Source organism: Mobula hypostoma, chromosome X1 (assembly GCF_963921235.1).
Source record: "Mobula hypostoma chromosome X1, sMobHyp1.1, whole genome shotgun sequence".
Classification (NCBI taxonomy): domain Eukaryota; kingdom Metazoa; phylum Chordata; class Chondrichthyes; order Myliobatiformes; family Myliobatidae; genus Mobula; species Mobula hypostoma.
In genome coordinates this window covers 71610953-71627061 of record NC_086128.1, presented here as the reverse complement: position 1 = coordinate 71627061, position 16109 = coordinate 71610953, and the positions used below count along the sequence as shown (strand labels likewise).

General features: G+C 53.0%; 1 protein-coding gene across 1 annotated transcript in view; it reads right to left on the bottom strand.

The window, feature by feature from the left end:
• The window catches only part of cntnap1 (contactin associated protein 1), a 135651-nt gene that overhangs the window by 63401 nt on the left and 56141 nt on the right, over positions 1-16109 (bottom strand). The window contains exons 2-6 of the mRNA XM_063037194.1: positions 13841-14077; positions 10798-10941; positions 8055-8328; positions 5500-5649; positions 4497-4668 (exon numbers count right to left, since the gene is read on the bottom strand). Of these exons, the coding sequence (XP_062893264.1) occupies positions 4497-4668; positions 5500-5649; positions 8055-8328; positions 10798-10941; positions 13841-14077 (977 nt within the window). The remainder of the gene's footprint in view (positions 1-4496; positions 4669-5499; positions 5650-8054; positions 8329-10797; positions 10942-13840; positions 14078-16109) is intronic.

The window sequence follows — 16109 nt, the reverse complement described above, 5'->3', positions numbered from 1 at the left end:
AGTGACCACCGCTCCCTGGCCTTTAGCATTATCATGGAAAAGGATAGAACCAGAGAGGACAGGAAATTTTTTAATTGGGAAAGGGCAAATTATGAGGCTATAAAGCTAGAACTTGTGGGTGTGAATTGGGATGATGTTTTTGCAGGGAAATGTACTATGGTCGATATTTAGAGATCTCTTGCAGGATATTAGGGGTAAATTTGTCCTGGTGAGGAAGATAAAGAATGGTAGGGTGAAGGAATCATGGGTGACAAGTGAGGTGGAAAATCTAGTCAGGTGGAAGGCGGCAGCATACGTGAGGTTTAGGAAGCAAGGATCAGATGGGTCTATTGAGGAATATAGGGAAGCAAAAAAGGAGCTTAAGAAGGGGCTGAGAAGAGCAAGAAGGGGGCATGAGAAGGCCTTGGCGAGTAGGGTAAAGGAAAACCTCAAGGCATTCTTCAATTATGTGAAGAAAAAAAGGATGACAGGAGTGAAGGTAGGACCGATTAGAGATAAAGGTGGGAAGATGTGCCTGGAGGCTGTAGAAGTGAGCGACGTCCTCAATGAATACTTCTCTTCAGTATTCACCAATGAGAGGGAACTTGATGATGGTGAGGACAATATGAGTGAGGTTGATGTTCTGGAGCATGCTGATATTAAGGGAGAGGAGGTGTTGGAGTTGTTAAAATACATTAGGACAGATAAGTCCCCGGGGCCTGATGGAATATTCCCCAGGCTGCTCCACGAGGCAAGGGAAAAGATTGCTGAGCCTCTGGCTAGGATCTTTATGTCCTCGTTGTCCATGGGAATGGTACCAGAGGATTGGAGGGAGCGAATGTTGTCCCCTTGTTCAAAAAAGGTAGCAGGGATAGTCCGGGTAATTATAGACCAGTGAGCCTTACGTCTGTGGTGGGAATGCTGTTGGAAAAGATTCTTAGAGATAGGATCTATGGGCACTTAGAGAATCATGGTCTCATCAGGGACAGTCAGCATGGCTTTGTGAAGGGCAGATTGTGTCTAACAAGCCTGACAGAGTTCTTTGAGGAGGTTACCAGGCATATAGGTGAGGGTAGTGCAGTGGATATGATCTATACGGATTTTAGTAAGGCATTTGGCAAGGTTCCACATGGTAGGCTTATTCAGAAAGTCAGAAGGCATGGGATCCAGGGAGGTTTGGCCAGGTGGATTCAGAATTGGCTTGCCTGCAGAAAGCAGAGGGTCATGGTGGAGAGAGTACATTCAGATTGGAGGATTGTGACTAGTGGTGTCCCACAAGGATCTGTTCTGGGACCTCTACTTTTCATAATTTTTATTAACGACCTAGATGTGAGGGTAGAAGGGTGGGTTGGCAAGTTTGCAGACGACACAGAGGTTGGTGGTGTTGTAGATAGTGTAGAGGATTGTCAAAGATTGCACAGAGACATTGATAGGATGCAGAAGTGGGCTGAGAAGTGGCAGATGGAGTTCAACCCGGAGAAGTGTGAGGTGGTACACTTTGGAAGGACAGATTCTAAGGCAGAGTACAAAGTAAACGGCAGATTACTTGGTAGTGTGGAGGAGCAGAGGGATCTCGGGGTACATGTCCACAGATCCCTGAAAGTTGCCTCACAGCTGGATAGGGTAGTTAAGAAAGCTTATGGGGTGTTAGCTTCCATAAGTTGAGGGATAGAGTTTAAGAGTTGCGGGGTAATGACGCAGCTGTATAAAACTCTGGTTAGGCCACACTTGGAGTACTGTGTCCGGTTCTGGTCGCCTCACAATAGGAAGGATGTGGAAGCATTGGAAAGGGTACAGAGGAGATTTTCCAGGATGCTGCCTGGTTTAGAGAGTATGCATTATGATCAGAGATTAAGGGAGCTGGGGCTTTACTCTTTGGAGAGAAGGAGGATGAGGGGAGACATGATAGAGGTATACAAGATAATAAGAGGAATAGATAGAGTGGATAGCCAGCACCTCTTCCCCAGGGCACCACTGCTCAATACAAGAGGACATGGCTTTAAGGTAAGGGGTGGGAAGTTGAAAGGGGATATTAGAGGAAGGTTTTTTACTCAGAGAGTGGTTGGTGCGAGGAATGTGCTGCCTGAGTCAGTGGTAGAGGCAGATACACTAGTGAAATTAAAGAAACTACTAGACAGGTATATGGAGGAATTTAAGGTGGGGGCTTATATGGGAGGCAGGGTTTCAGGTTCGGGACAATATTGTGGGCCAAAGGGCCTGTACTGTGCTGTACTATTCTATATTTCACGTTCTATGTTCTGTCTGTGCCCTCTGGTCCCAGGCTCCACAACTATTGGAAACCTGATCTTCACATCCACTCTATCTGTTGTCTCTGGTCCAAGACTACCCCACTATAGGAAACATCCTCTCCACATCCCCCAATCTGTGTCCTTTGGTCCTAGACTCCCCCACTATAGGAAACATCCCCTCCACATCCACTCAATCTGTGTCCTCTGGTCCTAGACTCCCCCACTAAAGGAAACATCCCCTCCACATCCACTCTATCTGTGTCCTCTGGTCGTAGACTCCCCCACTATAGGAAACATCCTCTCCACATCCACTCTATCTGTGCCCTCTGACCTTTAATCATTTGTCAGATTTCAGTGAGATACCCTGTCATCCTTCTCATTCCGGTGCGTACACAGCCCCAGTGCCAACAAATACTCTTCGCACATTAACCCTTTCATTACCAGAATCATTCCCCTGATCCTCCCCGCACCATCTCCAACCTCAATACCATTTGTCATTTCAAATCCCTCCCTCAGATTCCCACACATCCTCCTCTGTCGGAGTAGCTTTAGCAGTTCCAGCTCCGACTGAAACCGTCTCGTTCCGAAAACTAGTTTAGATGATCTCTGCACCCAGCCAGAAATCTTTTCGAAAGCCTGGCATCGTAATCCAGTGAGGTCTGACCAATGTTTTAGTCAGTGGCCTCTCTATCTGGCACCTCCTGCATCTCATAAAGTGGTTACCGAGTGTATTTTGGTTGCCCTCTGCTGCTGTAACCCGTCCACTTCAAAGTTCGACGTGTTGTGTGTTCAGATATGCTTTTTCGCACACCACTGTTGTGACGTGTGGTTATTTGAGTTACTGTCACCTTTCCGTCAGCTTGAACCAGTCTGGCCATTCTCCTCTGACCTCTCTCATTAACAAGGCATTTCCACCCACAGAACTGTCTCTCACTGGCTGTTTTTTTTTTTGGTTTTCCCACCGATGTCTGTAAACTCTAGATCTGTTGTGACTGAAAATCCCAGGGGATCAGCAGTTTCTGAGATACTCAAACCACCCCATCTGGCACCAACAGTCATTCCACGGTCAAAGTCACTTAGACCACATTTCTTTCCCATTCTGAACAGCTGAACCTCCTGACCATGTCTGCATGCTTTCGTGCATTGATGTGCTGCCACATGCCCTGCTGATTAGATATTTGTATTCAGGAACAGGTCTACAGGTGTACCTGATATAGTGACCACTGAGTGTACGTTTATAGTCATAGTCATACTGTATTGATCCCGGGGGAAATTGGTTTTCGTTACAGTTACACCATAATTAGTCATAGAACCATAAATAGTTAAATAGCAATATGTAAATTATGAAATAAGTCCAGGACCAGCCTATTGGCTCAGGGTGTCTGACCCTCCAAGGGAAGAGTTGTAAAGTTTGATGGCCACAGGCAGGAATGACTTCCTATGACACTCTGTGTTGCATCTCGGTGGAATGAGTCTCTGGCTGAATGTACTCCTGTGCCCACCCAGTACATTATGTAGTTTATGGTGATCTCCTCACTCCTGTAACATCTTACTCTACTTCTAAAACCCAGAATCTTGCACCATCTTAGAGTCATCGAGTCATCGGAGAGTACAGCACAGAAACGTGCCCTTCCGCCCTTCCATTCCGCGCTGGAACCACCGAAAGTGCCCCCCCCCATCGACCTGCACCACCCTCCACACCTCTCCCATCCACGTACCTATATCCAAACTTCACGCCCGCGCGCGGCTCGTTCCACACTCTCACCACCCTCTGAGTGAAGAAGTTTCCCCTCACGTTCCCCTTAAACTTCTCACCTTTCACCCTTAACCCATGGCCTCTGGTTGTAGTCCCACCCAACCTTAGTGGAAAAAGAACCCCTGCTTGCAGTTACCCCTCGTGATTTTGTACACCTCCATCAAATCCTAAACTGCACACAGTACTCCAAATTAGCCCTCACCAATATCCCATAGAACTTCAACATAACATCGCATCTCCTAGACTTAATACTTTGAGTTATGAAAGCTAATCTGTCGAAAGCTCTCTTTACGATCCTGCCGTAACCACCTTCTCAACCTGCCCCCAGCAGGTAATTGATTATCCCCAGGACTTCTGCCACCTGTATTGTTGTACCCTCTGCCTAATATCGGGACATCTCAATATCGCTTATTTCGGGCGGGGTTCACCCCGCAAGGCGGCTGTACAGGGTCACCCGTTAGCGAAGGTGGGGGGGGGGGGTTCATTTCCGCTGTTTCAAACGTCCCCCTTACCGGTCGGTTATGCCACACGTGTCGAACAGCATCTCTGAATATCTCCCGAGCCTCCGTCTCTTCACCAGCTCCAGGTCGATCAGGACGTTGTCAATGTGGAAGAGTTGCATGCAGCCGTGAAACTCGCTCGCGTTGGAGAAGCAGCCGAGAGTTTTCATACTCGCGGGGCAACCTGCGAATATCCAGGGCAGAAAACTAAGCTGGGGCGGAAAAAGGGAAACTCAGCTTGCGTGTCGCGGGTCTGGAATTTCACCTGGCCTGAGAACGTAGGTCGGTGCGGAACAGAGCCTCCAGGCCCTTCGGGCAAACCCCGGGACAATTTACAATGACCAATCGGCCTGCCAACTGGCACGTCTCTGGACTGTGGGGGGAAACCCAGGCGCTCACCGGGAGGACGTCGACACAGGGACTGAACTCCGACGCCCCTGGCGCCCAATGTTGCGCCAACCTTCGAACCTCCTCCGAGATTAACCATACCCGGCCCTCCCACTCAACCCTCGATTTGACTTCCACGACTTAGCGACGGAGGCGTTGGGATCCCCGGAAGAGTTGGTCCCTCGGACGGGAGTCATGTCACAAACTCGACTCGACTTGAGGGAAACCTCTGGACTGTTTTAACCGCTCTCCTCGGCAAAACCTTAAAACTGAAGTTATTATCGGAAGGACCTCGAGGAAAACCCAAACAAGGCATTTAGGAAGAGTCAGCGCGGTTTTGTGAAAGTTTTGTCCAAACTGTGGGAGATTCCTGAGGACTGATGATCTGCTGGACGTTTAGATCCAGAGCAACTACTTGACGAAACGCCTGGAGGGCTGTGGTTCAGGAGGACGCTTCGCAGTGGCGGTTGGCTGACCGGGTAATAAGAAAGGGATTGGAAACCGCCATTCCCCGCTGAGCTGCGGGTTGTCGGAATCCGAGTGTCGTCTCCAGGGCAATGGACGCGGGGGCTTGTCTCCCGTGATGGCCGCAATCTACAGATGAGAGGGAGGGACAAGGGGTACTGACCTCCAAAGAAATACTGGTCTCCCGTCTCCACTCGGAGAGCGTGGTTCACCCGAACGGCCAAATCCTCCTGTTCGTCAATGACCACAACCACAGAATCCATTCGAGCCAACAGGTTCACCGAATGCCAGTATCCGTCCGACAGGTTATAACCTGCGGACAAGGAGACAGATGCACTGACGGACTGACCACTGACCCCGACCCCTGATCTCTTACCCTCACCCCTGAGCACTGGCCAATGATCTCTAACCGCTGACCAATAACCCCTGACCTCTGATCACTGACCCCTGATCACTTGCCAGTGATCTCTAACCACTGAACCCGACCCCTAACCTCTGATCCCTCACCTCACCCCTGATCACTGGCCGTTGATCTCTAACCACTGACCACTAACACCTGACCTCTGATCACTGACCCCTAATCTCAACATTACCCCTGATCACTGGCCAGTGATCTCTAACCACTGACCCCTGACCCCCTAACCTCTGATCTCTCACCCTCACTCCTGATCACTGGCCGCTGATCTCTAAACTGCTGACTTGCTGATCACTGACCCTTGACCTCTCACCCTCACCCCTGATCACTGGCTTCTGATCTCTAACCCCTGACTACTGACCACTAACCCCTGACCCGCATTCTCCAGAGCTGTACGGGACACAGCTCTGCAGAATCTCAACCCTCCGGACAGCAGGAGTCCTCCCCCTGATGCCCTTAATCCCCAACCTGCCCCTTCCCCCCATCCTCCCTCCAACTCCACCCGATCCCTCCTTCCCCCCTCCCGGTCAATCTCCCTCCTTTCCCCGGTACCTGCTCCACCCGATCCCTCCCGGTCAGTCCCCCGGTACCTGCTCCACCCGATTCCTCCCGGTCAGTCCCCCGGTACCGCCTCCACCCGATCCCTCCTTCCCCCGTCCCGGTCAGTCCCCCGGTACCTGCTCCACCCGATCCCTCCTGGTCAGTCCCCCGGTACCGCCTCCACCCGATCCCTCCTTCCCCCCTCCCGGTCAGTCCCCCGGTACCGCCTCCACCGGATCCCTCCCAGTCAGTCCCCGGTACCTGCTCCACCCGATCCCTCCCAGTCAGTCCCCGGTACCTGCTCCACCCGATCCCTCCCGGTCAGTCCCCCGGTACCGCCTCCACCGGATCCCTCCCAGTCAGTCCCCGGTACCTGCTCCACCCGGTACCTGCTCCACCCGATTCCTCTTGGTCAGTCCCCCGGTACCGCCTCCACCCGATCTCTCCTTCACCCCTCCCGGTCAGTCCCCCGGTTCCTGCTCCACCCGATCCCTCCCGGTCAGTCCCCCGGTACCTGCTCCACCCGATTCCTCCCGGTCAGTCCCCCGGTACCGCCTCCACCCGATCCCTCCTTCCCCCCTCCCGGTCAGTCCCCCGGTACCGCCTCCACCGGATCCCTCCCAGTCAGTCCCTGGTACCTGCTCCACCCGATCCCTCCCAGTCAGTCCCCGGTACCTGCTCCACCCGATCCCTCCCGGTCAGTCCCCCGGTACCTGCTCCACCCGATCCCTCCCAGTCAGTCCCCGGTACCTGCTCCACCCGATCCCTCCCGGTCAGTCCCCCGGTACCTGCTCCACCCGATTCCTCCTGGTCAGTCCCCCGGTACCGCCTCCACCCGATCTCTCCTTCACCCCTCCCGGTCAGTCCCCCGGTTCCTGCTCCACCCGATCCCTCCCAGTCAGTCCCCGGTACCTGCTCCACCCGATCCCTCCCGGTCAGTCCCCCGGTACCTGCTCCACCCGATTCCTCCTGGTCAGTCCCCCGGTACCGCCTCCACCCGATCTCTCCTTCACCCCTCCCGGTCAGTCCCCCGGTTCCTGCTCCACCCGATCCCTCCCGGTCAGTCCCCCGGTACCTGCTCCACCCGATTCCTCCCGGTCAGTCCCCCGGTACCGCCTCCACCCGATCCCTCCTTCCCCCCTCCCGGTCAGTCCCCCGGTACCGCCTCCACCGGATCCCTCCCAGTCAGTCCCCGGTACCTGCTCCACCCGATCCCTCCCAGTCAGTTCCCGGTACCTGCTCCACCCGATCCCTCCCGGTCAGTCCCCGGTACCTGCTCCACCCGATCCCTCCCGGTCAGGCCCCCGGTTCCTGCTCCACCCGATTCCTCCTGGTCAGTCCCCCGGTACCGCCTCCACCCGATCTCTCCTTCACCCCTCCCGGTCAGTCCCCCGGTTCCTGCTCCACCCATCCCTCCCGGTCAGTCCCCCGGTACCTGCTCCACCGGATCCCTCCCAGTCAGTCCCCGGTTCCTGCTCCACCGGATCCCTCCCAGTCAGTCCCCGGTACCTGCTCCACCGGATCCCTCCCAGTCAGTCCCCGGTACATGCTCCACCCGATCCCTCCTGGTCAGTCCCCCGGTACCGCCTCCACCCGATCCCTCCTTCCCCCGTCCCGGTCAGTCCCCCGGTTCCTGCTCCACCCGATCCCTCCCAGTCAGTCCCCCGGTACCTGCTCCACCCGATCCCTCCTGGTCAGTCCCCCGGTACCTGCTCCACCCGACCCCTCCTCCCCTCCCGCCGGTCCGCGCCCCGCGCCGGTACCTGCGGCGAACTCGAGCCGCCGGTTGCCGCCCTGCTGCACTGACAGGTTGAGCTGCCCGGCGCTGAGCTCCATCTGCAGCCAGCCGAGGCCACGGGAGAAGTTGGTGAAGAGGAGGAGGCCGCTAGTGTCGAACGAGCGGAAGCTGAAGTTGAGGGCGAGCTGCTGCAGGAACGGCTGCCCCGGCAGCTGCAGGAAGCTGGTGGCCGACACGAAGGTGAGCGGGTAGTAGCGCGGCCGCTCGGGCGGTGGGCGGCAGTGGAAGTGGACATCGCCCTGGGCAGGAAGAGCGGACGTCGGGGTCTGACCCACAGCCTTGGACTGCAAACCCTCCCCTGTCCACCTCCACACCACATACACCTCTCCCCTCATCCTAACTCCACCCCCGTGCTCCGCACCCCAAGCACGCACACCTACCCCCTCCCAAACCGCAGCTCACAGCCCCACCTCAATCGCACCCACCTTCCCACGCTCCTCCCTCGCCACGCTGACGAGCAGAGGGGAGATCAGGATCTGACCGCACCACCCCACCACTCAGCCCATCCGCTGCTGCTAGCCAACCCCTGCCTCCCCCAGCTGCCCCAGCCGGCAGAGTGGGCATTGCGGGGCAGGGGTCAGTCCCTGATGCACCCTCTGCTCCTTGCGTTGTTGGCGGGAATTCCCCTGCTCCCGGCGGGCATCGACCTGGCGCTTCGGAAGAGCTGGTCGCTCAGACAGGTTGAATACACCAGACCTGAACTGAGGGGCCGCCCTGCCCGCTCTCCGAGGCAAAACCTCAAAAATTATTGTCTGAAGGTGCTCCGGGAAAACCCAAACAAGGCATTCCGGAGAAGTCAGCGCGGTTTTATGAACGTTTTGTCCACATTTTTGGAGTTTCCTGAAGACCGAGTGTTTCGATTTACCGAAAGTACTTGTGTCTCGAGGCGGGGAAGTCGAGGCTCAGGAGGTAACCTGTCACACTGACAGGTGGCGGGGCAGGTATGCACCGGCCTTTTTCTGCTTGCTGTGGCGAGCCGCGGGAAACAGGTCTGGAGGGACGGCTACAGATTACAGAAACCACGCGGGGAAGCCACCTTCGATAACTTGGGGGGTAAAAACATATGAATAGAAATTCATTATTAGGGAGCGGTATCTCAGAAAGGTAATGTCCATCATTAAGGACCTCCAGCACTCAGGGCTGCCCTTTTCTCGCTGTTGCCATCAGGGAGGAGGTACAGGAGCCTGAAGACACACACTCAATGATTCAGGAACAGCTTCTTCCCCTCTGCCATCAGGGAGGAGGTACAGGAGCCTGAAGACACACACTCAACAATTCAGGAACAGCTTCTTCCCCTCTGCCATCAGGGAGGAGGTACAGGAGCCTGAAGACACACACTCAACGATTCAGGAACAGCTTCTTCCCCTCTGCCATCAGGGAGGAGGTACAGGAGCCTGAAGACACACACTCAACGATTCAGGAACAGCTTCTTCCCCTCTGCCATCAGGGAGGAGGTACAGGAGCCTGAAGACACACACTCAGCGATTCAGGAACAGCTTTTTCCCATCTGCCATCCGATTCCTAAATGGACATTGCCTCACTGTTTTAATATTTCTATTTTTGCACAATTTTTAATGTATTAATGTATACTGTACCACGTACACGTAGGCGGGAGGAGAAGATGGTGGCGCAACGCAGCTCGCAGCGGCCACTCCGGTGGTGATGTCTGTTATCTGTCAAGTAGGGTGCCGTGCACAATCCTGATTTGATGGAGACGGACGTGAGAGCTCGGAGGAACATCTGTAGAAACTTCTGAAATGCCCGCTTCGCTGCCACTGTTACTATGTGATCCAGAATCTCCGGAGGGGAAGGCCCCGAGTCCTCGGCTTTGCTTGTTGCTTGGCGGCCGGGGCAGGGTCGAAGCGCCCGGTGTTCGGTGTCGGAGGGCTAGTTGGTGGCTCGAAGTTTTCGGACGGACTCAGAGTCCGCTGCGGTCGGGTGCTTCCAATGGTGCTGCATCGGCAAGTTTGCAGCGCTCGGGGGTTCATGGCAGGGAGAGTTTCTCCCTTCCACCGTCTGCGTGAGATGATGAGGCTATCGGAACTTTGAGACTTTTTTTTTTACCGTGCCCATGGTCTGCTCTTTATCAAATTACAGTATTGCTTTGCACTGTTGTAACTATATGTTATAATTATGTGGTTTTGTCTGTTTTAGTCTTAGTTTGTCTTATGATATCATTCTGGAGGAACATTGCATTACTAAATGACATTAAACGAGGACTGAGTGTCCTCATAATCTAATCTAATCTAATTTACTTATTTATTATTTTATTCCTCCTTCTTCTATATTATGTATTGCATTGAACTGCTGCTGCTAGCTCAACAAATTTCACAACACATGCCGGTGATAATAAACCTGATTCTGATTCCGAAATTGAGCCAGGGGTTCGAGGAGACTCGGAGGGATATAGATAGGTTAGACGAGTGGGCACAGTGCAGGAAAATGGCGTGTAATGGATGGAAATGTGAGCGGGTCCACTACTCGAGCAATCGGACTCAAGGGTTTCACCCCGAACATGTCCGTAAGACCATGAAACACAGGAGCAGGATTGGGGCATTTGGCCCATCGAGTCTGTTCCGCCATTCCATCGTGGCTGATCTAATACCCCTCTTAAGCCCACTCTCCTGCCTCCTCCCGGTAACCCTTACGAATCACGACCCCGTCAACCTCCGCTCGAAATATACCTGGCCCCCCCCGCCATTTCCTACCAGGGTCTGCGTTTGTGAGCGTCGCGCTCTGGCCAGGTCAATGACGCTGATGTTATTGTAGAAAATGTTCTCCAGGCACCCTTGGAAGTTGGGCTTGTCGGCCAGCCGTTCTCTCTCGGGGGTGATCAGTCCGCCAAAGTGGATCTGAAATCGAGAGCGGGCGTGAGGAGCTGAGGGTCGAGCCAGGGCGAGGCAGAAATTGGTCCCGAGCCGCCAGAATTCGGGGCAAAGCCCAAGAAACACCAGCCAGTTACAGAGCAGCAGAAACGTTCAGCTGTTAGTCGACATTGAGGCTCTGCAGATGGTGCAAATCCAGGGCAACACACACACAGCGTATTCGGCAAACCATAGGGCCGTGCATTTAATGGTGAGAGGGGTTAACTTCAAAGGAGGTACGAGGGGCAAGTTTCTTTACACAGAGAGTGGTGGGTGCCCAGGGTAGTGGTAGAGGGACTTTGAAGAGAGGTTTAGATCGGCACATGGATGTGAGGGAAATGGAAGGATGTGGACATTGGGTAGGCAGAAAGGATTAGTTTAGTTGGCCATTAGATCACAAACATAGAAAACCTGCAACAGAATACAGGCCCTTTTGTCCACAAAGCTGTGCCGAACATGTACTAACTCTAGACATTATCTAGGGTTACCCATTGCTCTCTATCTTTATGAGCTCCATGTACCTGTCCAGGAGTCTCTTAAAAGACCCTATCGTATCCACCACCATCGCCGGCAGCCCATTCCACACACTCACCACTCTCTGCGTAAAAAACTTACCCCTGACATCTCCTCTGTACCTACTTCCAAACACCTTAAAACTGTGCCCTCTCGTGTTAGCCATTTCAGCCCTGGGGTAAAGCATCTGAATATCCACACAATCAATGCCTCTCATCATCTTGTACACCTCTATCAGATCACCTCTCATCCTCCGTCGTTCCAAGGAGAAAAGGCTGAGTTCACAACCTATTCTCATAAGGCATGCTCCCCAATCCAGGCAACATCCTTGTAAATCTCCTCTGCACCCTTTCTATGGTTTCCACATCCTTCCTATAGTGAGACGACCAGAACTGAGCACAGTACTCCAAGTGGGGTCTGACCAGGGTCCTATATAGCTGCAACATTACCTCCCAGCTCTTAAACTCAATCCCAGGATTGATGAAGGCCAATACACCGTATGCCTTCTTAACCACAGAGTCAACCTGCGCAGCAGCTTTGAGTGTCCTATGGACTCGGACCCCAAGATCCCTCTGATCCTCCACACTGCCAAGAGTCTTACCATTAATACTATATTCTGCCATCATATTTGACCTACCAAAATGAACCACCTCACACTTATCTGAGTTGAACTCCATCTGCCACTTCTCGGTCCAGTTTTGCATCCTATTAATGTCCTGTTGTAACCTCTGACAGCCCTCCACACTATCCACAACACCTCCAACCTTTGTGTCATCAGCAAATTTATTAACACAATCCCCCACTTCCTCATCCAGGTCATTTATAAAAATCATGAAGAGAAGGAATCCCAGAACAAATCCCTGAGGCACTCCACTGGTCACCGACCTCCACGCAGAATATGACCCGTCTACAACCACTCTTTGCCTTCTGTGGGCAAGCCAGTTCTGGATCCACAAAGCAATGTCCCCTTGGATCCCATGCCTCCTTACTTTCTCAATAAGCCTTGCATGGGGTACCTTATCAAATGCCTTGCTGAAATCCATATACACTACATCTACTGCTCTACCTTCATCAATGTGATTACTAATTTAGTCGGTTCAGGACAACATTGTGGGCCGAAGGGCCTATTCCTGTCTTGTACTGGTCTATGTTCTACTTAACTTGAAACATTCACAGCTTGAATCTGTTTAGCAAAAATGCAGCCAGATATACAGAACACAGAAACAGTACCACACAGTACAAACCCTTCACTCCGGGATGTTGCACCAAACTTTCAACCTCCTCCCAGATCTATCTAACCCTTCTCTTCGACACACCTCTAATTTTTTTCTGACATCCACCTGCCTTTCTAAGAATCTCTTAAATGTCCCTAATGTATCCACCCCCATCACCACCACTGGCAGGGTGTTCCACGAACCCATCCCTCTCTGAATAAAAACAAAATCTACTTCTGGTATGGTGTGGCAGGGTGGAGATACGTCTCTACCAAAGGAGGTGTAAGGCTGCTTCTACCCTCCGCTAGCCTGCAGCTCACCCTTGGGCAAGGTGTAACCCCCACCCGACCCCCACCGATCAGGGTCACGGGAAGCCATGGGAGCAGGTGGTGGACGGTCGTACGAGCGGCCGGTGCAGATCACAAGTCCTGGTGATGCGACCACTGACGCCAGGCAGGCAGTCTCTGGAGAGTTTTGATAATGGCCGGGGTCACCCGTCTTGTGAAGTCACTGCCCAGAAGAACACGATGGCAAACCACCTCTGTAGAAAAACTTGCCAAGATCAATCATGGTCATGGAAAGACCACGATCGCTCACGTCTTACGACATGGCGCATAATGATGATGTCATACGACACGGTGTGCGATGATGATGATGATGTCATATGACATGTCACATGACACTGATGATGAACTCTGACATCCCCACTGCACTTTCCTCCAGTCGTCTTAAAATGATGCCACCCTCGTGTGAACCATTTCCGCTTTGGGGGAAAAAAAAGTATCTGACTCTCCACTTCTATCCTCCTGCATTCCCCAGAGAAAAGCCCCAGCCCGCTCAACCGATTCTAGTAAGAATCTCTCTAATCCAGGCAGCGGCCCCCTCTGCACCTCCTCCAAAACTTGCAGGTCTTTGCGACAATGAGACGAGCCGAACTGAACACTACACGCCAAGTGTGGTCCAGCCAGAGTTTTACAGAGCTGCAACACGACCTGGCTGCTCTTGGACTCAATCCCTCCCGCTGCTCCCCGGCCACCAATGAAGGCGAATGCATCGTACGCCTTCTTCACCGCCCCGTCAACTTGCGCTGCAGCTTTGAGGCATCCCAAGACCCCTCCGCCTCCCCCCCGCACCACGGCTGAGAGACATCCCTGACTTACCGCCGAATTCAGGTCCAGATAATCGAACTGGCCGTTGGTGAGGAAGCGCTCCGCCTGGCCGTCCAGTGTCAGGTTCACCTCCTGCCCGTAGCGCTGGATCTGAACCATGTGCCACTGCTGGTCATCCAGTAAGCTGCCGAGAGCGAGGGACGTCTCTCCCTTCACCGGGTAAACAGTACTACTGCCTGATCGGGCGACAGGGGAAAGAGAAGGAGATATCTCCACAATCAACACAGACTACAGGGTTTGAAAAGAGTTTAACAGGGAGGAGAAAAGTGTAATGAATTATCAGAGGAAGATTTGGATAGGTGAGGTCCAGAACGTCGGAGGATGAGGGGAGATTTGATGGAGGTATACCAAGTTGTGAGGGTCAATACAAGCTGGCTTTTTCCCCCCACTGAGGTTGGGTGGGACGACAACAGGAGCTGACGGGTTAAGGGTGAGAGATGTAGCCGTGAAGGGGAAACTTCTCCACCCAGAGGGGTGGAAGGAGCCGCCGGCAGAGAACGACCGACGCGGGTCTGCTTTCGACTTTTGGAGAAGGTCGGTTTGATCGGGCTGAGACAATAGACAATAGGTGCAGGAGTAGGCCATTCGGCCCTTTGAACCAGCACCGCCATTCACTGTGATCATGGCTGATCATCCACAATCAGGATCCAGTTCCTGCCTTATCCCCATAACCTTTGATTCCACTATCTTTAAGAGCTCTAACCATCTCTTTCTTAGAAGCATCCAGAGACTTGGCCTCTACAGTCTTCCGGGGCAGAGCATTCCATATATCCACCACTCTCTAGGTGAAAACTTTTTTCCTCAACTCCGTTCTAAATGGCCTACCACTTATTCTTAAACTGTGGCCTCCGGTTCTGGACTCACCCATCAGTGGGAACATGCTTCCTGCCTCCAGCGTGTCCAATCCCTTAATAATCTTATATGTTTCAATCAGATCCCCTCTCAGCCTTCTGAATTCCAGTGTATACAAGCCCAGTCGCTCCAATCTTTCGACATATGACAGTCCTGCCATCCCGGGAATTAACCTTGTGAACCTACGCTGCACTCCCTCAATAGCAAGAGTGTCCTTCCTCAAATTTGGAGACCAAAACTGCACACAGTACTCCAGGTGTGATCTCACCAGGGCTCTGTACAGCTGCAGAAGGACCTCTTTGCTCCTATACTCAATTCCCCTTGTTATGAGGGCCAGCATGCCATTAGCTTTCTTCACTGCCTGCTGTACTTGCATGCTTGCTTTCAGTGACTGAGGGTGGGGCTGTTGGTGGGCAAGTCAGCAGAGAGCGCAGGGAAGGACGGGCAGGTGACGGGGGGGCAATACTGCGGGCCACCGGGATGAGTTGAAGTGCAACAAGGCGGCCGAAATCGGAGAAGGGTGGCGGACACAGCACTGAAGGTGTTTTACCTGTACGCACGCAGCGTACAGAGCAAGGTAGACATTGGCGGGCCTGACGCTCAGAATCACGGCCGAAAGCTGGGAGCGAAACACACAGGGATACCCCTTGTACTGAAAGGACAGGCGGGTAGGCAGAGGGGGTGGAGGTGGCTCGGTTGGTTAAAAAAAAAGAAATAAAATCAAACCCTTGGGAAGAAGTGACATAGGATCAGACGATGTGGAATATTTGTAGGTAGAGTGAAGGGTAAATAGATTCTCCTGGGAGCTTAATATCAGCCTCTGAACGGTGGCTAGGATGCGGAGCACAACTTGCATGTGATAGCCTTGGGGGGCGGGGGGGTTTCAATATGCAGGTAGGTCAGGAAAATCAGGCTGGGGCTGGAGCAGGAGAGGGGAGGGGGGAGAGTTTGGAGAGTGCCCACGCCACAGTTTTTACAGCAGCTTATGGTTGAGTCTATCTGGGGAAAGCCAATTTGGGAGTATTTAATTCACTGTTGGTTAGTATGGTTCTTGACTAGTAAGACCGTCAAAGGTTACGGGGAGAAGGCAGTAGAATAGGGTTGAGAGGATAATAATTCAGCCATGATGGAATGGGAGAGGAGACTCGACGGGCCGAATGGCCTAATTCTGCTCCTGTGTCTTATGGTTTAATTATGGATTGCGTATTGTGTAATAAACCAGATTTGGTTAGGGAGTTTACTGTAAAGGACAAGGCCTAATTCTGCTCCAATGTCTTTTAAACAAAGAGCCAAAGACATAAAGCACGGCCTCACGGGTGTAGCCGGCGGGGGAGGTCGCAGTCAGGAGTGTACCTGAACTTGCAATGGGACTTGTAACAAGCAGCTGCAGAACCCACTGATGAAGCTT